At 55.2% G+C, this 21,155-nt stretch overlaps 1 protein-coding gene across 6 annotated transcripts in view; it reads right to left on the reverse strand.

The window, feature by feature from the left end:
• Positions 1-5,783: 5,783 nt before the first annotated feature.
• NAV1 (neuron navigator 1) overlaps positions 5,784-21,155 on the reverse strand; it is a gene marked incomplete at both ends in the record, with an annotated part of 207,225 nt that continues 191,853 nt past the window's right edge. For 3 of the 6 annotated variants that reach the window (XM_082860446.1, XM_082860450.1, XM_082860448.1), the window contains 15 exons: positions 5,784-5,879; positions 7,738-7,935; positions 9,348-9,466; positions 9,903-10,099; positions 10,534-10,605; positions 10,762-10,916; positions 11,559-11,794; positions 12,133-12,292; positions 12,505-12,600; positions 12,766-12,863; positions 13,469-13,637; positions 13,789-13,981; positions 14,083-14,279; positions 16,747-16,755; positions 17,446-17,567. In XM_082860446.1, coding sequence (XP_082716572.1) covers positions 5,784-5,879; positions 7,738-7,935; positions 9,348-9,466; positions 9,903-10,099; positions 10,534-10,605; positions 10,762-10,916; positions 11,559-11,794; positions 12,133-12,292; positions 12,505-12,600; positions 12,766-12,863; positions 13,469-13,637; positions 13,789-13,981; positions 14,083-14,279; positions 16,747-16,755; positions 17,446-17,567 — 2,117 coding nt within the window. The remainder of the gene's footprint in view (positions 5,880-7,737; positions 7,936-9,347; positions 9,467-9,902; positions 10,100-10,533; positions 10,606-10,761; positions 10,917-11,558; positions 11,795-12,132; positions 12,293-12,504; positions 12,601-12,765; positions 12,864-13,468; positions 13,638-13,788; positions 13,982-14,082; positions 14,280-16,746; positions 16,756-17,445; positions 17,568-21,155) is intronic. The other 3 variants (XM_082860451.1, XM_082860449.1, XM_082860447.1) reach the window with 1 other exon arrangement.

Here is a 21,155-nt window from a genome sequence, read left to right on the forward strand (position 1 = left end):
AGCTGCTTGGTCCCCGAGCCCAGGAGGCCCAATGCCAGATGGTTCTTCGTCCTCCACCCACAAGTGCTCTCATGAGGAAAACGGGCAAACTTGAAACAAAACCAGTTGTACGCACCTCATCTCCCACAAGGCCCCACCAGGGGGGTCTGTGAGTTTGGAAAGATATGAAGCTCCTTTTAGATTAAAAAAAATTTTTTTTTATTCTGTCGCCATGAGTAGTTGTGTGTCCCGGTGCGGGGAGAGGATGGATGACCCCGACGACTTGGTACTCCGCTGCCTCAACCTTTCTCCTGCGGACTGAGCAGGGCCGGGGTGTGTGTGTGGTGGTGGTTGGGGGCGGGGGGGGGCAGGAGGTTCTCGCAGGTTCTCAGACCTGGCAGTGCCCTTTAGAACTGGGGCAAGGGCAAGGGATGCTGCTAAGAGAACAAGTTTTCATGGAAATGCAAGTCACATTTTTAAGCCATTCTCATCCTATTATATCACGAGAAAAAGGCTGAGTAGACACGTCACCCAGCCGAAGAGCTACCTGGAAGAGCTCTCCCACTACCTCCCCCCTGGGAAGCCCCTAGGAATCTCAGAGCCATGACATTTTTCTCTGAAGGTTGTGTTTGACTAGGAGATGCAAGCATTCCCCCCTAACTTCTGCCCAAAGGCACACATACCCGTCCTTTCTGTTAAATGAAAGGAAGAACAGAATCGTGAGGAAGCACGAGAACACTCTGAAACTAATGTTAAAGTCTGAATTATAACCGAGGACCTTATTTTTGGTCCTAAAGCCCCAGTGTGGGGACTCTGACCCTTGGCTTTCCCTAACACAGTGAGCTGCAAACTGTAGTGTGCAGCAGAATTACCAAGAGGTTCGTTAAAACACGAATCACTGGGGCTTCTCCCCAGTTTCTGATTCAACAGGTCCGGGATGGGTTCTGAGAACTTCATTTCTAACAAGTCCTCAGATGCTGCCAACGCTACTGGTCTGGAAACATATGTAAGAACATATTAAGAAATGAAAGAGGTGGGCGTCAGCTCCCAGTTCCGACGCAGAAAATATAGCAGCACACGATATGTTGTTTTGGCAGAAAGCTATGAATTTGAGTAGGGAATGTCTGTCACGGGGGCCTATCCAATTAACTCCCTTGTCTAGAAATCAGAATAAATAGTTGAGAGGAGACAAAAAAAGAAAAAAAAAGAAAAAAAAATGAAAGAGGTGAGAATTCCCTGGCGGTCCAGTGGTTAGGACTCAGCGCTTTCACTGCTGTGGCCTGGGTTCAATCCCTGGTCAGGGAACTAAGATCCTGCAAGCCGAGGGGCACAGCCAAAAAAAAAAAAGAGAGATGAATCAAGGGACCAAGTGTTCGCTTACTTCCATGACCATGCCTAGCACACAAAACTCTCCGTGGCATTACCACTAAGAACCAAAATACCACACTGGGAGGATCCAGTACACACAGGCTAATTTTCCACTGTGTTGGTATTTCTGCAGCTTCCAAATTTCTCTTGGTGGCCTCACATTCAGACTATGCCGTCTCTCGCAGGGTCTGTGGCTGGAGCTGACACGCACACAAGGACCCTCAGCAGTGGGCAAGCCAAGGGGGCGGCCCCCTATACCCCTGATCAGGTTGACTGAGGGCTCATGAATATATAAAATGGATTCAATCATAAAGGGCATTCTCCTCAGGCTTTGGCCTTCTGGGAACACAGTGTCCCTAAGACCATTTTCTTACGGCCTCTTTGGTGGGGGCCATGGACAGAACTCACCAGTAGTTATCAGTCATCCTAAGAGAGCACTGGGGTTCCACTAGTGAACCCTCTGGAAGAGCACATTTCATCCCATCCGTTGAGGGGGGTTGCTTTCTAGTAGACTAGAGTCTACTTACTAGCTTCAGCTTAGGTAAGGCTTCCCTTAGGTAAGGGAAAAAAGTATGATGAGAAGTTACATTTGGTGACCCAGATGACTTTAGCCCTAGGAAGAATGCCTCGTCAATGTGTGATTAGGACAGGTGCACTTCCTCTCCCAAACGCCTTGCAATAAAGGGTCCCTAACGTAGCACGGAGGCCCGCCCTGATCCCAGCTTACGGGGCCAAGCCCCACTCATGCAGGCAACTTTCACCCCTGGGCAGGGTTGGTGTGTGTGAGGTGCTGGTGGGAAGGCGCAGGTCACCGCCGCTTTCTTCCCCCTCTTGGAAAAGTACAGGAAATAAAGTGACCTCAGAGACTGAAGAGTGCCCCTCTTGTCTCAGGGAGCTAGGAGCGAAGAAATGGTGAGATTAGGCCCAAACCAGGGAAACCAGAAAGCAAGAAATAAAAAATTTTTTAAAAATCACTATTTTGTCTTGGGTCCTTAAGGAGTATGGACAGATGAGTGAGAAGGTTGGTAATTCAGAACCAAAGCTTAGCATGTGACCAAAGCTTAGCATGTCAATCACTAAGGACTCTGCAGTAGGGGCTCCCCAGGGCCTCAGGAAACCCAGCTTCCCTGCAGCTTCCCGAGGCTTCGACCACGTGACAAAGATGCTGGGCTGACACTCACGCACACACAGAGATAAGCACCGCAGAGCTGCCTCAAAGCAGAGGTTTTAAAAAATACTCGGTGAAGCTCAGAAAATAGGGAGTGGCAGCAGTCAGCTGCTCTTGTGAGAGAGACACACACAGACATCGGGTCCTCTGCTGGCCTCCATCACCTAGTACTTTATTTTTCGTGCCTAGGCAGGGGCTGAGGACAAATACACTGGACAAAACGCGTTGGTCTCCTTCATCCAGGAACGAGGGGCCGCGGCCGCACCTCTGCCCTGAAGGGGGGCTGGGCGTTGAGCCACGTGGTCTGCTCGCCGGCTTTGGTGAGGAAAGGAGTTGGGGGCTGGGGGGGGGGGGGGAGGGCACACACTCCAGTCCTGGAGAGGCCGGCTTCTTCTCAAGGTGCTGGGCGTTGCGAGCTTAGCCCTGGGACCCAGCTTTTCTTTTTTGAGGGATCCCAGTGGTCTCGACCCAGAAGCAAGGGTGTAGGTGGGAAAGAATGCTGTGGGTCTGCACTGGCCACTCATTCCAGGGTGGAGGCAGTGGGGCTCGGGCTTCAGCTCCAGAGGACTCGGGATGAGCGCCCCGAGGGTCCTAGCACCGTGAGGAGTTTCGGCCTGCCCCGGTCGCCATGTCACCGTGATTCCTGGGGGATGGTGCACGCCCACGGCCAGGGGCCCAGGCGCCAGAGGGAAGGCGGAGGGGCAGCGCCGCTTCGCCAGATGGGATCCCGCTTCCTGGAGGCAGGCGGCTGGAGACCCGGGCTGAACGCGGCAGTCGGCCGAGAGCAGAGCGGTGGATCCTCCGGGAGCGGAGATGAAACGCCGGAACCTGAGGCCTCCAGAGCCAGCCCGCCGAGGATCCACGTAAACTTCGCGGTGGTATCCACGGTGACCAGGGAAGCGGGAATCGCTGTGGGGGGGCCTGAGGCAGTTGGAATGGAGGAAGAGGGTCACCCCTTTCCTTTTTCTCAAGTAGCCAGTTAACGCCCATGACCGAAGGCACTGGCTGGGCAGCACCGAGAACAGAGAGAAAGGCTCAGCCCCCGGGTGGAGACGGCGCTGGGAGCCTGCGCCCGGCCACGGGACTGCAGCCGGGGAGGGGCCACGAGAGGCCAGAGCCCAGAGAAGGCCCGCTCGGGTGTCTCCCCGTCCTTCCAAGCTAGAACGCCCAGCTGCGGGGCTTTCCTCCTTCTGCACGGCAGAGACCTTAAGGCAGTGATGTCAGCACCATCCTTGGACAAGCAGCCTCTTCCCGCTCAGAATTGCATATTTGCCGGCTGAGCTGGGGGTCTCCACGGCTCTAGCAGCATCAGCAGACATCGTCTCGAGCAGAGACGAGCCCGCACCCATGGCAGCCACCAGGTGAATGCAGAAGCTTTTGGAGGGAGCAATCTGGACCACCTTTTGGACCTAAATGAAAGTCTTCTGATACGAAGATTCAGAGGCAGCTACTCCTCGGTTTGGCGGGACAGAGCGATCCTGGTTAGTGATTAGTGTGCCTGTAGGTTCTGATAAGGTCTTGTGCTACTTGGGGATCTGAAGAGCAAACACTCGGGCCCGGGCTCATCACACATCCCTGGTCTGCAGAGCCCCAAACCGCAGCCTCACCAGGCAACGCAGCGCGCTGGACAGCTAATCACGGGCTTCTCGCTGGCTGGCTCCTGGGGTTTTGGCTCCGTTTCTCAGGTGATTCTGAAGGTCCAGAAAACAAGGAGATGTGTGCATTTAATGGAAGTTAACATTTCCTGCTAGACTGTGAACGTAAGGGCCCGCGTCTTTTTTTTTTTTCTTAACCTAGTGACTTGTACACAGTAAGCGCCCTGTAAGTGCTTGTCCGATGAAGGAATTAGGACTGCCGAAACTTCAGGGCAACTTCTGCAAAGAGTGGATCCCTTTGGAAGGCAGATCTCTGCCACCAAATCAAACTCCTTATATTCTGATTGGGAGCATCTCACATGGATGTCCACTCCTAAGGGACTAGTCACTTGTTCGAAACCAACAGTAAAGGCCGGCTGGGGACTGTGGATTCAGTTGGGCAAAGCGGTCGCCATCAGGATAGCGCAGCGAGGGGCTCCACAGGCCCCAGGACAGAGAGACTTCCAGTTTGCGGTTTTCCTCCGGTCCACGGGGAAGCTCAGATTAGATCTTGTATCAGGGTGAGGCGACGCGCTCTCCTCCAGAGGCTGGCTGCCGGGCTCCAGGCAGAGCGTGTGTTTTCTCAAAAGGGACCTCGAGGTCCCTCGTGTCCCGCTGCTGAGCCGATGCTACATGTCCCACGTGAGCCCCAAGGGTGGCAGACACAGTGGCATGGCAGGTGTCCAGCTGGTACCAATCAGGTGGCATCGGGCTCTCCAAAGAGCGGCTTGGAAAAGCAACGTGAGCATCTCGTGGACGTGGGAGGAAATGGGGAAAAAAACAAACCAAAAAATGAGGAGGAGAATAAATAGGCAAGTGGGAGGGGAAAATGGAAGCAAAACGAAAAACGAAAATAAAAAGTAAAAAAAGTAGGGTTTATTGACTCATGCGCGTTAAATTAGAGGCTGAGATGGAGCCGGCGGTGCTTCTCTGAAGGCTGTGGTGGCACCTCTGGGGTCTGGCAGCTTCTCAGCTCACAGCCGTCTCGTCGGTGCCCCCACGTGGTCCAGACGGCAGGCCGGGCGTGCGGCACGCTCTCTGCCCAGGCAAACGGATTTCCTCCCTCCAGCTTCAGCTTTTGCTTTTTTTTTTTTTTTTAAACCCTTTACAGATTGATTTAAACGTTTTTAAATCACATGCTTCTTTTTCTGGGCTGCAGCCGAATCTTGGGGTGCGGGGAGAGCTGTTGGCAGTGGCGATGGAACTGGGCAGGGTCCACGGGAAGGTCTGGGGAGCCACCGCCTCCCCCAGCAGATTCCCCCACGGGGCCGTGTCTCTGAGTTGTCTGTGAGCGTCAGTTAGGAACTACTGCAGGCTTGTTTGATGTCTTCTGAACCCCTCCCCAGAAAGCTCAGGAGTTTGTAATTGAGACAAGAAATCAAGGAAAAAGACCCAGGATCGTCTTTTCCCCAAAGTCACAAGAGGAGGCCAGGAAATGTACCTGGGGACACAGGTCCACCCACCAGTCCCACCGGGCGTTCTTGAAGGTGCAGCACCAGGAAGCCGCCCCCTCCTTCCACCTCCCCCCTCCTGTCCTCGTGGCCAGAGAGCCAGCGCCCAGGAGGAAGCGGGGAAGAGGAGGCTGCACGCAGCAGTGGCCGCGTCCTGCTGTCCTGCGACTGGCTGCCGGGCCCTCAGAGCGTGGCCTGGAGGTTGGGGTCCAGGATGCTTTCTCGGTCTGGAGACTCGATGTAATTGGCAGCCTCCTGAAGTTTCAGCAGCATGGCCATCTAAAGAGGGGCGGAGAGACAGTTACGGAGAGTTGGGACTTTGGGAAACACAGAAAACCAGACTGTGGGTCTGGTCCTGCGTCTGCAAGGGGCTGAGAGCCCAGAGAGTTTGCGGCTGGTTCAGGAAGAGGCCAAGATGACTGCTTCCACCCTGTGTGTAAGCTCGAATGCGGGGACCAGCCCTCGGGAGTGACGGGCAGGTAGGGTGCTGCTCTGGCCGTGACGTGCAGGGAAGGCCAGAGGGCAGAGCCACCTCCTCCCTGCAAGGTGCCAGCGCTCCCCAGCCAGTCCCAGGAGGAGGTGGGAAGGGCCCAAAAACCGTCTAACAGCTCTCCTTGTAACAGACCACGGCCCAGTGGCTGCACCCAGTGCCCTTAGGACCTGCTTCTCCCTAGTTCCCACCTCATCGCTTCAGCAGGGCCTGAGCTGTGCCGCGCGGCACGTGGGATCTTAGTTCCCCGACCAGGGATCGAACCCGCACCCCTTGCATTGGAAGTGCGGAGTCTTAACCACTGGACCGCCGGGAAGTCCCACCTCCCGCCCTTCTTCCCTCAGTTTCCCTCAACACTTCACGACTCTGACTCTCCATTTAGCTAAAGAAGCCTCATTGCCTCTCTAGGGCTCTGCCTTCCAGCCTCCGTTTCCATGATATTAGCACCCTCCCGACTTAAAAGCCTTTTGACGCAGAGGACATCTGTTTTCTACAAGGTCAAAATTTAAGTAAAATGTCTTAGGACTAAAGTAGAGGAATCTCCTACTCGAAAAGGTAAAATTGCAAGGTCCTGGAGTTTGTGCACGTTAAGTTTTTCAGACCATCTACCAAATCATCCTCCAAAACAGTGACTGACAAATGCCACGCCCCCCACCAGCAGAACAAAGGTCCGAGCTTCCCCACACACACGATTCTGCAAAGGTGAAACAGTTATCTCCTTGCTGTAAGACGCGTCTCCTCAGTGATTAGAGAGGGGAAGGGTCTTTTTCTGTTTTTATTGGCCCTTTTTATAAATAGTATTTTTTAAATTAATTAATCTATTTATTTATTTATTTATTTTTGGCTGTGTTGGGTCTTCGTTGCTGCGCGCGGGCTTTCTCTAGTTGCGGAGAGCGGGGGCTACTCTTTGTTGCGGTGTGCGGGCTTCTCATTGCGGTGGCTTCTCTTGTTGCGGAGCACGGGCCCTAGGCACGCGGGCTTCAGGAGTTGTGGCACACAGGCTCAGGAGTTGTGGCTCGCAGGCTCTAGAGCGCAGGTTCAGCAATTGTGGCTCACGGGCTTAGCTGCTCCGCGGCATGTGGGATCTTCCCGGACCAGGGCTCGAACCCGTGTGCCCTGCATTGGCAGGCAGATTCTTAACCACTGCGCCACCAGGGAAGTCCCTTTATTGGCCCTTTGCGTTTCCTCTAGTCGACACCTGCCCCTTGCCTCCTTTGCCCATTGTTGTTCTGCGTGGCAGTTTTGGGGGGAAGGGTCACGTGTTCTGGGTGTCAGTCCTCTCTTGGCTACAAGCACTGCAGACATTTCCCCTAGTTTGTCACTTGTCTCAGCTTACTTTCCAAGGGCTCCTGAAGCCCCTGGACCGTGGCAGCCTGCAGGACGGCACCAGGGCAAGCACCCATGGGTCCCACTGCTCTCCTGCTCTGGCCGCCGTTCCCACCTGGGCTCCACGCGGACCCGGGTCTTTGCTAGAGGACACACACCTTGCTGGCGGGTGACACTGTGTAGCTTAGCCCGGGGTTCTGACGGTCAGAGTTTCCCACCCCCTGGCCTCATGCTTGTCCCGGCCTCCGGGCCCCAGCGGGCTGTGGACGAGGGGTCAGTTCTGTGACACCTGACTTTTGCCTTAGAGCGGCCTCTACTCACCAGCGGGTCGGAGTCCAGGGAGCTGGGGGTGCTGTCCTTGACTGTCCTGTCCTCAGGGGGCGAAGCAATGCTGTGAGGGCCCACGGTGGGTGGGGGCAGGTGGTACAGCTTTGACTGGTCTTGTTGGGCTGACGGCCAGGGAAGAGTGTCCCGGACCCACTCGACGGGGTCCTCCCAGGCGGCTTTCTGCCCGTGAACCTGGAGAGAAGGAGAAATGTGATCACTGGGCGAGGAACCCGCAGATGAGAGGCTTGTTCGTGGAGTCTCCTGAGGGCGTGTGTACTTCCTCAAACGTAAAGTTCGAGGCTCTGATCCCTGTGGGATTCCCTTTGAGTTTCCCAACGAGGGAAGTACAATAAGTTGGCATAAATTGGTAGAAACCATTTTGGAGGATAATTTGGCAGACTGCATTAAAACTTAACACGGACAAATCTTACGATCCCACGATTTTATTTTCCAAGTAAGAAATTCTTTCAGTTTAGTAATATCTTTTGAAAGAAATTTCCCCTTTGTTGAAATGAGATATTATCTGTGTAAAAATGATGTAAGTCGGGGGACTTCCCTGGTGGCGCAGTGGTTAAGAATCTGCCTGCCAAGGCAGGGGACATGGGTTCAAGCCCTGGTCCGGGAAGATCCCACGTGCCGCAGAGCAACTAAGCCCGTGAGCCACAACTACCGAAGCCTGTGAGCCACAGCTACTGAAGCCTGCGTGCCTAGAGCCCGTGCTCCTCAACAAGAGAAGCCACTGCAATGAGAAGCCTGCGCACCGCAACGAAGAGTAGCCCCCGCTCACTGCAACTAGAGAAAGGCCGCGCGCAGCAACAAAGACCCAACTCAGCCAAAAATAAATAAGTAGATTAATTTTTTAAAAACACAAAAGAGCTTTAAAAAAAATGACGTAAGTTGGAAAACTATTAATAATAATGCAAATTAAATGAAATAATGATACGTTGCGTCTCTAGAAATCTACCATATCATCAGGCAGTGTCTATCACAGTAACACATTACTTCTATGGATAATACGTGACCAGTAGGGTCTAGTCACCACATCACAGGTCATTGGATCATGCCCTAATTAACAGGTGAGAAAACGAAGGAGGTTTTTTAAAAAAATGACATTTTCCTTTCACACCAAGTTCTTATTCTAACTTTTACTTTTACAAGTGTTTTCACGTATTTCATTTGCCTTCGCAACACTGCCAGTGATTTAGGCAGAACAGAATTTACACCACCTCCTTTTTCACACATGAAGATACTAAACAGTTTAAATAACTTGGCCAGAGTAACATTTTATTAGTAGTTAGTAATGAGCTAAGGCTGTAATAGGGTTTTACTTAATTCTTTGCTCAATTATTTCTCTAACTGCCCTGATCCCTAGAGCAGAGCCAGAAGGCCTAGGGCTGGACACACGGCCCCAGGGTCAGTGGTCATTTAGCGATTCGCTGAACGCTGGCCGAAGGCAGGAAAGCAGTGTGGTCTGTCCAGCGCCTCACCCGACCTGTCAGGAGGAGACCCTAAAGATCTCCGTGGCCCCGTGTCTAACCCTGTTTCTGCTCTGTGAGGTGGGCCAGCCTGGTGTCTGGGCTGAGCGGAGTCGAGGGCGGGCTCACCTTGATGCCGTCCTTGGCCCCTTCCTGCAGGTAGGGAATGATGGAGTTGTTCCATAGGTCAATGAACCAGGTCCGGAAGTCCTCAATGCCGATGGGGCAGGACAGAAAGAAGCAGGGGCCTGGGAAGAGGATGGGGCCGTGAAGACGGCCGGGAACCTTGCTCTCCCTGGTCATCTGCCCCCTTGACTCCTTTACACCAGGCAGAGGGTCTCATAACCACAGGGTTGAAAGAAGCGCTGGGCTGGGCTAAACTGAGACTGACGTCAGGACGGGCGGGAGCTGAGAGCCTGGCTGTAGCCTCGTGAACGATGCCTCCCTGGGTGGACGGGAGGTGGGGGAGCGAGGGGAAGCTTTAAACTCCCCCCTTCTTCCCAGTAATCGTGGGGAAATGAGGGCGAGGGTCAGCTCTCTGACGGCTGACTCAGGGTGCGGACTGCGCAGTGACCCGGGCACAGGGTCGGTGACTCTCTGCGCTGAAGACATGAGAAGGAAAGGGAGTGCCCCGACCCCGGCCCCCAGGTGTGGCGCAGGAGGCCATGGCAGGGCGGGCCATACCGATGAGGAAGTCCGAGGTGCTGTGCTTCTCCAGGAAGGTGTGCAGGTGGTACCACAGCTTGGGCACCCAGTCCAGCACCCGCAGCAGCTCCTCCCTGTTGGCGTTGACGTCGCAGTCCGACTCCACCAGCTTCCTCCTCAGGTAGCGAACCAGGAAGCCGTTGGCGGGCTCCACGTTGTTGGAGAAGGTCAGCATCCTGCGGCCAGGGACGCGAAGGGTGGGGCGGAGTGCGCGGGGGCGTGTCCGGCTCATCCCCCGCGGGCCCATCCCCCCCTCCTCCCACCAATGCCCGTGGGGTCCCCTGAACTCAGGGCCGCGGCAGAGCTGACTCTCGGATCGGTGACCCCCCTCAGGTAACCATCTGACCTCACTGGCCTGGACCGGGGGCGTGCGGGCACAGAACCCGAACCTCAGCCATGAAGCCGCACCTCTCAGCTTCACAGTCCTTTCCTGTCTCAGTGGCTCGTCTCCCCCTGCACTGCCACAGCACACACACACCTGCTCTCTCCCCAGCCCACAGGGCTGCGCTACTTCTCTTTCCTCCTGCTGCTCCTCTGGCCACATCCTGGATTGAACTGGTTTACAGACTCGGGTAGGGTTGGAAGGCTCATCCAGGGCCCCAGTCCTTACCTGAAACTCAGATGCAAGCCGTGATTGGGGGTCATTTTCACCGGCTGATTAGTGGTGCCTATAATATAGGGACTGTGGGAAGACAGAGAAAAGATTTGCGTAGACTTGTCTGAACGCTCGCTTTCTGCCGCGTACCCTCCCCCGACGCCCGTGGAGAGTTCACAGCTTGGGCTGGACCGGGCTCCCCTGCTGCCCGCCGTGATGCAGCTGGTCCCGACCCCAGCTTACCATTTGTGATACTTGCAGGTCAGGGCCCCGTTGACCAGCTCGCTGATAGAGCCCGCCTCACTCAGGTCATCCAGCAGGATCACCAGGGGGACATCCCCAATTCCCGTTTCCCGGTCTATCTGGTTAGCCAGGTTGGAGAGATACAGCTGCAGATCCTGAAATGAGAAGAGGCAGTGGGTCAACATCGGGAGCGGTGAGCCCCTGGATGAGCCTTGAAGAGGAGGGTTTCAGAGAAGCTGAGCTGGCTCCGGATGCCCTGGGGCCTCGGTTCCTGTTTGACGCGCTTGGACCTGGAGCTACGGAAGACACCAGCCCAGGCCGATCAGCAGTGGCCCCTAGAGCCCACAGGGCTGGGGAACACACGCTTTTCTTCCATGGATTTACGCCAGGAACCACTCCTAATGGACGCGCCTCCCCGTGGGGCGGAGGCGGGGGCCAAGGTCTGAAGCCACGGCACAGCATCGGGGGGAATTGGGGAGGCAGCGGGACCTGGCAGGGGACAGCACAGTAGTGACAGTTCTGAGTGCTTCCCTGACGGAAGCCCACAGTCAGGGACAAATCCTGGAAAGAAAGGAAATGAAAGAGAAGGGGGGGACTGACGAGGCGGGCAGAGGGCCACTGGGACATGAAGGGACAGTGTGGACCGCGGTCCCTGCTGGGGTGGGAGCTCCCGGAGGCCCGGGGAGGGAGGAGACTGGAGCGGGGCTGAGATGGGAAAGGGGGTCACCGAGGGGCAGGGAGGTCAAGGCAGCGGCGAGGAAGGGGAGGGAGGACGGGGCAGGCGGGGTGGCGGCCACCTTGCAGGACTGCTGGTGCATGTTGAAGGTGCTGACGATGCCCTCGGTGACCTCGCGGCCGGAGCGCTCTACCAGGTACTCGGCCAGGCGGTTGGTCAGGTAGGTCTTGCCGGTGCCACTGGGGCCGGAGAGGACAAGGCGCCGGTGCTTGAGCAGAAGGCCAATGTAGTGCTGCATCATGGGCTTGGGGATGAGCGTCTCAAACACCAGGCTGTCCACACACTTCTCCTTGAGACCTGGACCCCAGCCCCCGACGGTGTGAGCCTGGGCGGCGCCCTGAGGCTCACCTTCCTCACCCGTGGACCCCGCGGGAACCCCCAGGCCTGGCTCTGGACACGTGGGGCAGGCCGTGCACTGCGGGGGTGGGCGGAGGGGAAGCCCAGGCCGGGCAGAAATGTCCTGCAAACGACAACCTCCCTGGGACAGGTCGGGCCCGGGCGCGTTCATCTTGCACCTCACGGTGACCTTCACCCTGTAGCCCCGCAACCAGTTCTTGCTCAAGGAACGCGTGACGGACCACCCGACGGTCTCCACCCCGCATTCCTCAGCCCCACACCCAGAAGCGGGGACTGACCTTTGAGGGAGACTGCTATGTTGTTGACCCCTCGGCGGCAGGGGGGCAGCTCCGGGGGCTCCGCATCCAGGAGCCGTTTCACGTGGCTGACGCTGTAGCCGTGGATGGACTCGGTGCTTAGTCCCAGCGTCGAGGCTGGGTCCATCTTAGAAATGTAGTCCTGACGGGACAGAAGGGAGAGAAAGGAGATGCGCAGGACACACACACAGACATGAAGGCCACGAGGAAGGTAGTGCTACAGGCACAGAAGTCGATGGGGCAGGGGAGGCGCGACGTCTGTCCCACCGAGCACTCCTGCACAAACCTCAGAGGCCCCCAGACCCCAGTGTCATCAGAGGACCAGCAGCCCCTCAGAGTTCTCGCATCCCTTACCTTGAACACTTGGAAAACAGCGTCATCCAGCAGCTTCCAGTCAACTTTCCCGCTGACCTTGCTGCACCCCAGGAAGAACTCCTGCTGCTTCAAGTCCTGTGAGGCCAGGGTAGGTGCACGTGAGCCCAGGGCAGACGGCTCCAAGAAGGGGAGAACGCAAAAGGCCTTGGGAGCTGAGCGCTGTGGGTTCAGGGGTCCTTAGAGCCCAGATGTCCTTGGGTAGAAATGACAGTGTCACCCCGCCCCCCCGAAGTTCCTTACCCCTTTGATGATGTGCTGTGGGGGCATCCTCACCACCACCCGAAGAGTCACTTCCTCCTTTGGACCAGAAGTGCTGATACCATCCATGGGAGACAAGTCTGGAAGTGAGAAAAGACCATTGGTTTGGGGGTATCCACAGGCTTTCCTACATCTTCCTGCCACTAGCCTTTCCAGATAAGTTTCTTTTTCTTTTTTTTTTTTTTTAATTTTGGCTGCGTTGGGTCTTCATTGCTGCATGCGGGCTTTCTCCAGTTGCTGCGAGCCAGGGCTACTCTTCGTGGTGGTGCGCGGGCTTCTTATTGCGGTGGCTTCTCTTGTTGCGGAGCACAGGTTCTAGGTGCGCGGGCTTCAGTAGTTGTGGCTCGTGGGCTCTAGAGCGCAGCCTCAGTAGTGGCGCACGGGCTTAGTTGCTCCGCGGCATGTGGGATCTTCCCGGACCAGGGCTCGAACCCGTGTCCCCTGCATTGGCAGGCGGACTCCCAACCACTGCGCCACCAGGGAAGTCTCTCCAGATGTTTTTCTCTAACCCGAAATTGAAACTAGAGACCAAACCTGAACAGTGATTAAGGTCTTAGGACCACAACAACCCTCGGTGTCTCAGGACACCAGCAGCGGCTTGGCGGCAGCACTGATACGTCCCTGACCCAAGGAAGCCGCACCACATCGAGCGGGGGCGAATCCTGTCCTTCTCCCCAACAGGTACCTGTATCTGCGAGGCTCGGGCTGAAGGGATGGCTGAGCGCCAGGCCCAGGGAGCGGCGAGGGGATGGCAGAGCCGAAGATCCCGGGGCCTGCCCTGCAGCGGAGCTCGCCGAGGGCCCCGGGGCCACCTTCAGCCGGTCGTTCTCAGCTTTCAGCAGGTCCACCTCCAACTGCGGCAAAAACGGTGTGTGTGTGTGGGGGGGGGGGGGGGGCGTCTGGAGCCTCGGCCGCCGGGCCCCGCCCCCTCCCCGCAGCCCCGCCCCGTCCAGGAGCCCCTCCCTGCCCCCCCCGCCCCCCCCCCCCGCCCCGCCCGGGACTGACCTGCATGTTGTGCATGGTCTCCCGCAGCTGGTCCAGCTGGTGGGCCGAGTTGAGGGCTTCCAGGCGGATGTCCGTGAGCTTCATCTCCTTCTCCCACAGCTCGGAGCGCAGCTCGGACACCTCCTTCTTCTCCGGCTCCTCCTCCTCGCTGCCCTGGAACAGCCGGGCGTGGGGGGCCGGGGGAGCGGGGCCCCTGGGAGGAGGCAGGGAGCGGCGGGCGTTAGCCGCTGAGCCCGCGGGCGGCGGTAACCGGCCCCACTGCCCGGGGAGGGGGCTGCAGTGGGGGGCACTCACTCGGGGGCATCGGTGCCCGCGGAGGACGAGGCGGAGGACTTGATGGAGGGCGAGGCAGTCTCCGTAGCCTGGTGCTGCAGTTTGGGGGACGAGGGGGCCGAGGAATCGGGCGTGGCGATCTCCTCGATGTCAGAGTAGGAGGAAGCGGACTTGGGCCCCTTCTTTATGCTGAAGGCTTTGTTGAAGGAACTTCGGAGCTAGAACAAAGCAGATCCGGGGAGAGAGCAGTCAGGGCTCCGCGCTGGAGACGGTGAGGGCCGAGGGGCTTCTGAGACAGAGGCCAGAGGCAGGGATGTGTCGGTAAGCAGGCCTCCCCCAAAGGCTTCGCTGGCTTCATGGAATACAGACGGGAGACTCGCCAAGGAATTCGGGCTGGGAGAGAGTGGGCCTTGCTGCTGTGCTATGGGAACTTTCTGGGCCTTCCCTGCCCCCGTGGGGGAGCCGCACCCGTGAAGGGACGGAGGGGAGGCCCCGGGACACAAGGTGTGTCTCTCGGCGACCCCATCCCACCTCCCGCAGACCAGCAACTGCTCCGTCTGCAGCCTGGCTCACCTGGGCCTCGGGACCCACCTCTCAGCAGGGCTCATCGGATCAGAATCTACCCACCAGAAACTTACACTACGATTCTGTCCAATCGACAGAAGGGAGTGGAACCAAGCTTCTTTTAGTGCCTCCTGTGCTCCGCACGTTACAGGACAGTGAAAACAACCAAATACAGGTGCTTTCGACTACTTCCACTCAAATGTCCCAGAATAAGGGACACCCCCCAGCATTTCCTCCAAGTACGCAGGGGATTATCATCTGACCGTAACTGGCTGGGTCTCGGGTGTTGATGAGCTGGGTGTTAGGGATGAGGGAGGGAAACCAGGGTTCTGTCCCACACCCGTCACATGCATCCGTTTAGCATGCGCACACACACAGGGAGACAGAGCGGCAGCCGGACACCGAGAGTAAAGGAGGGGTCAAAGCAAACCAGATCGCTGGGAAAGCAAGAGAAGAGAGTGCAAATCTGAGGGCACTCTTTCCGTGTGTGTCTCCTGGAGCCTGGGAAAGCTGCAGGTGGCGGCTGGCGCTGCGGGCGGGGCGTGACAGGGTCTCTACCAGGCGGGACATAGGAAGACCCATCTGGTGATGGGGATGTGGGGGAGGGAGTGTGTGTGCAGGGGACACGCCATCATGTGGCTCAGAGTGTCAGGAAGCACCGTTCTCTGCAGAGGTGGAGACCTGCGACTAGGACTCGGGCTTCCTGATCTTCTACTCGATGAAGACTTCTCTAGCCCCTGCCTCCCGGGGAAGCCGTGTGTGCGTGTGTATATGTGTGTACCAGTGTGTACGAACGTGTTTGTGTATGAATGAGTCAGAGTGTGTGTGTGTGTGTGTGAGTTGTATGTGTGTGCACGCACGTGTGTGTGCACATGCAAGAACAGGTCCTGTGACACCCGTCTGCCGGGAGCACCCGCCCTCTAAGATCACAGAGATCCTAAGTGGGAACAGTGCTGTGTGGTTCCGTGTCCCCAAAGCAGAACTGCTGGGCAGTGCGTTGCGTGGTGTGATGTGGTGAGGGATTCCGTGGTCAAATGAGTTCCGGAAACAGTGGATCCAGCAAAATGAACCGGGACTCTGTCCTGAGACACGTGTGTGTAGAAGGCAGCATTCCTCAGATCTGAGCACCTTGAAGGGCTGCTGTGGAACTCACCTGGGGCGATGCTGCGCTAAGACTCAAGGCTCAGTAACCCCTGCATTCAGGCCCTTCCTCCCTGTGCCCCTCGGTCAGGCTCTGGGGGAGGGAACTGCTCCCTGCCTGCCGCCTCTTCTGACCAGGGTCTGCAGGAAGCTCTGCGTACCCCTCTTTGCCCATCACGATCCCACCTCCGTTGCTTTAGTCCCCTGGGGCCTGCCTTCCGGAACGGGTCTCGTCTGTGAGCTCCCTGGGCCTCACTCCCTGAATTAAGCCTTTGACGCTGCTGGCTTGTTATGTTTTATATGGGCAGTATTTTTGTCTCCCTGGCAATTCTCCAGACTCCTTGAGCCCCCAGACTCCGTGTTTCCTGTCCTCACAACACCCAGCGCAATGTCGGGACAGGGTTTGAGCGGACCTTAACGTGTCTGGTTTGTCATGGAAATTCTGGGTTCGCTTTCTGTTTGTCTTAGACTTGTATACCCCAATCCCCGAAAGGTCTTTGGAAACCCCGTGGCTGCAGAGGGCTTCAGGCTTTAGAGTAACCTGAGGTGCAGCGCTCACTTCTCTCTGGTTCATCTCACTCCAGAGTTAAATCTTGAGGCTACCCCCAAACTGAACTGGCCTCTGGCAATCTCTTCCATTAGGGGCTTCTAGGGTTTGATGGATCAAAAGATCAGGGCGCTAGCTTTCCGGACAGGGGGAGCGCGGTCTGACTGCTTTTATAACAGGTGGACTTTGGAACGGGGTCGGGGCGCGGCAGGAGGCAGAGCCCTCCCGCTTGGTGCCCGGCCAGACCTCTCCTCTGTCCTCGTGGGGCGGCCGTGGATGGACATGCGGGGGGGGGGGGGGCGTTAGGGGCTTGGCGGAGGTGGTCACAGTTAGTCTCGTGAGTGGCCGTCTCTGTTTAGGGGGAGGGGCTCGCTCTGGAGATGGGGAGGGTACGGCAAAGGCAAAGAGAAAACGGAGAGGAGTGAGTGTCTTACCTCGTAGACCTGGAAAAAAATAGGGATTTGAAGTCAGCATTTTGAAGGGAAAAAAAAAAAAAAAGAAGCAACACTTAATCACTCATTTCACACGGTGGCCCCTGTCTGGACTACATGAAGGTCTGTGGGGGGGCTCATCACACGGGGACAGCGGGTGGCACGTGCCCTTGTGGGGGCCCCCCTCCTCCACATGGGCAGCAGAGGGGCTGGAGGTGTTTTCCATCTGCCTCGATAGTGTCAGAAAGGGCATCCCAAGTCGGTTTGGGGTTATCTGGGAAACAAACAACCAACCGAAACAACACTCTCTGGACCGGTCAGGTGATACAAAGGTTCCTTTTGAGGTAATCTGGAAAGTTCCACACATGCCTCTCCAAAAAGCTGAAGAAGTGACCTCCAGGAGCATCTAGAATGAGTGGCTTTGTTCGTGAAATCTTCTGTCCACAGTATGGGAGTGGGTGGAGACAGATGGGGCGTTCCCTTCTGAATGTCTCCTGTTGCCCATCAGATGTGTGCAGGGCTGGAGGGGACGGCTGGCGGGGGGAGGGGGCAGGCAGCTGCGGCAGACCTCACTCTGGGCAGACGCCACCGGGGGCTCCTAGCAGATGGGGCTCATCGTGGTGAGTTCTGGAAGGCTGGCTCCCGTGCTGAGGTGGTGTGGTCCCCCAGCGTCCCACGCGGCTCCCCCAAACCTTCACCTACCCAGCTCTTCTTCTTCTTCTTTTTGGCATCGGCCTCCTTGCTGCTGCCGATACTGGAGTGACTGGTGATGCTGTTGAGGCTCGAGATGCTGTCCGAGGAGTTCTGCCTCTTGATCCGGAGTTCTAGGGGCCAAGCACAGGGGGCGAACACAGACACGGTGGGTCTAAAGGAGACGGCGTGAGGCTTAGGGCAAGTCTCGCCGCAGGAGAGAGAGGAGGAACCAGCACCTCCTCGTCCACATTCTTCAGTTTTTAGGATCATCCTCTCAACAAGCCTTTACTGAGTGCCCATCACGTTTCAACATCAACAAAGGTTAAGGGATTAAAAAAAAACAAGTAGGAAATGATCCCCATCCTCAGGAGGCTCCCAGTCTAGCAGGAGAAAAAGCAGCACAGAATCCAGCGCCCTCGGCTTGAGCAGGTGTGACAAGGGGCAGCCCGGGCCAGGCGTCCACAGTCCTATGGAGACAGCGACCTGACGCCCTCAGGACTTTCTCCAGGAATATTGGCTGGGGGGGGGGGGGGGGTCCAAGGCCGAGTGCCCCACATTTAACCCCACATTTAAAAAGCTTTAGTTTCCTCATCTGATGGGCAGAAAATCTTTTCAGCTCTCTGAGAAGGTCTGCAGTGGCACCAAAATGACGCCCTTTTCTACTACGGAGAAGGAAAGGGTTAATAAAGGAGAAGGCCTTTGAGTGTTGAAAGAACCAAAGCTCTTCAGGTGGGAACATTGGAAAATGATTTTAGGGCTGAAAAACAGTCCCCGCAAAGGCTGTGCAGGGAGCTGGTTGTGCGTTGGGGCTCCTCAGGCTGGGTAGCAGTGCCGGGGACAAGGGGACGCTGGAGAACAAGCCCGGCGGGGCGAGCCCTGGGGGCCCCTCGAAGGAAGTCTGCCTTGTGCCGAGAGGACTGGATTTTTAAAACCTTATTATGAAATCATTAGAGGTTCACAGGAAATTGGAGAGAAATGGGCGGGGAGGTCCCCCGCGTGCACCTCTGACCCAGCCTCCTCCAGGGTTAGCATCTTGGGTGACTATGCGCAACGTCTCACAGAAACGAGGAGAAGGGCAAAGTGGCAGGAACTAGCCCAGAAGCAGGGGGCTAGCGGTGCCTGTCTGCGGCTGTTCCCCTGTTCAGTGCAGGAGATGTGGCTGGTTCTTTCCTCGCCTCTCCTTGACCAGCAATGGATCCTTCAACTCTAGTTTTCCCTTCATACCACAGGGAAAACAAGACCCTAGGATCTGATGAAGGAATCACCACGCTCCCAAAGCACATGGAAAACCCTTCGCTCCATGAGTATCAAACCAAGTTTTGCTGTAACCCAGCGTGCCTCCAGTTATTTTAAAAGGTATGCAAACTTCTCAAGGGAATATGCTTAACCGAAGTAAAGAATTTTTCCTTTGTATAAAAATGGAGCTGTGGGTCCATACATATTTGTTTATATCTGCATAGAAAATTACTTCTCGAAGGTTTACAGGAAACTGTTAGCAGTAATCACCCCTGGGGAGTGGGATTTGGAGGGGGGTTCGGGGAGAGGGATTTTATCTTTTACCGCACACCCTTTTGTATACTTTACATCAGGGGCTGGCGAGCTTTAGCTGTAAAGGCCAGACAGTAGATATCTTAGGCTTTGTGGCCATTTGATCTCTCTTACAACTACTCGGCAAGGCTGGGTGGCACTAAAGCAGCCGCAGGCAGCATGTACGTTAAAGAGCATGGCTGTGTGCCAGTAAAACTTTATTTAAAAACAGGTGGTGGTGGGGGCTTCCCTGGTGGCACAGCGGTTGGGAATCTGCCTGCCAATGCAGGGGGCACGGGTTTGAGCCCTGGTCCGGGAGGATCCCACATGCCGCGGAGCAATTAAGCCCGTAAGGCCACAACTAAAGGAAGCCCACGCGCAGCAACGAAGACCCAACGCAGCCATAAATAAATAAATAAATTAAAAAAAAAAAAAAAAAAAAAAACAGGTGGTGAGCCACATTTGGCCAGTGGGCCAGGGTTTGCCAACCCCTAGTTCACATTTTCCTCCAGAACGTGTATTGCTTTGGTGATCAATTTAATTTACAATTAGTTACTTAACAACAAAATGAAAGGCAGCAAAACAAGTATCTGTCATCAGTTACTTGGGGGTCCAATGAGCTGTGAGCCTGTCAATTAGATTTTTCAAATATGCTATATGGTACTTGTAAGAGCAAAGGACGTGCTTTAAATCGAACAATCTTCAGAAAGTTAAGAAATCTTTTGTGCATTTAAAATTTTGTGCCATGTACATTACCTATTTACAAGCAAAGTAAAGTAGGCATCATTGCTTTAAGCATTAGTTCTTTGACGGCCAAGCTGAACCTGGGTCAAGAAGAATGAGGGAAACATGAAAGCAAAGGACAGGATTCACGTATCCATTCAACACAAATACAGCTGAAGAATCAGGTGTGCTCGGGAAACTAGAAATAGCTCAATGTCCCAGACCCATCGCTCAGGAGCTGTGTTTGAGCCAGTCACTTGTCTTCTCTGATCTTATTCTCAACTGTAAAATATATTTTATAGGGTTGTTACCTGCAATAAACGAGTTAACATAAGTACAATGCTCAGAACAGTGCCTGGCATAGTGGAGGTGCTCAACAAAGGCTGGCTGTTCCTGTGGTGGAAGCTGGGGCAGAGCCCGCAGGAGAAGTGATGGGAGATGTGGAGGCGGCCAGAGAGAAAGCGCATCCTAGACCAGGAGGGGGGCGGTGCTCCTGCTGCAGGGTTTGCATGTGTTCTCTTTCCCTTTAACTTGCTTTTCTGAAACGTTTCAAACTCACAGGAACCCTTAAAGCACAGCACAAGGGAGGACACCCACAGGCCCTCCCCACCATATAACAACTGTGATGTTTTGTTATATTTGCGCCAGTGCACACTCTCTCTGCATACAGACATACACACACACCCACACACACAACATTTTCCTGAACAATTTGAAAGCAAGTTGCAGACGTGACACTGTACCACTAAACACTTCTAAGAATGAGGGCATTATCTCACAGCATCAGTATTACACCTAAGCAAATTCAAATTGCAATGATTTCTGATGTTAACTGATGTGGCTGGATCACTCCGGGGGCAGAGTGACAGGAGGACTGTAGCAACGCAAGACTAGTTAGGAAATTACTATGGTAACCCCGAAGAAGAGTGACAGCCTAAACCAGGGGAGTGACAAGACAGCGGAGGACAGACATACAGATCTATGTGCGAGTTATGTGAAGAAGCTAACTGACCACACAGGGTGAACAGGGAGACGTAAAGGATGACGCTCCTATCGGTGGGTTCAGTGACCAGGCAGGTGTTTGTACCTGAAGTGGGCAAAAGTGCAGAAGGGAGAGCATTAAGCAGTTGGAAATAGAGGTATGGGATTCAGGAGCGTGACACAGATTAAGAAAAGGGACATACAGACGAAGAAGTTGTAAAACCCATTGAGTTAATAAGGGAACTCAGCAAGTTTGCAGGATTCAAGATGAACACACGAGAAAATCAATTGTATTTCTCGATACTAGTGATGACTAATCTGAAAATGAAATTAAGAAAACAATTCTATTTACCATAGGATCAATAATTAAATTCAGCAAAAGAAATGCAAGACGTATACTGAAGGCTGCAAAACACTACTGAAAGAAATGAAAGTATATCTAAATAAATGGAAAGGCATGCCATGGTCATGGAAGACAGCATTGTGAA

Source organism: Leucopleurus acutus (genome assembly GCF_964270905.1).
Source record: "Leucopleurus acutus genome assembly, chromosome: 2".
NCBI classification, from domain to species: Eukaryota; Metazoa; Chordata; class Mammalia; order Artiodactyla; family Delphinidae; genus Leucopleurus; species Leucopleurus acutus.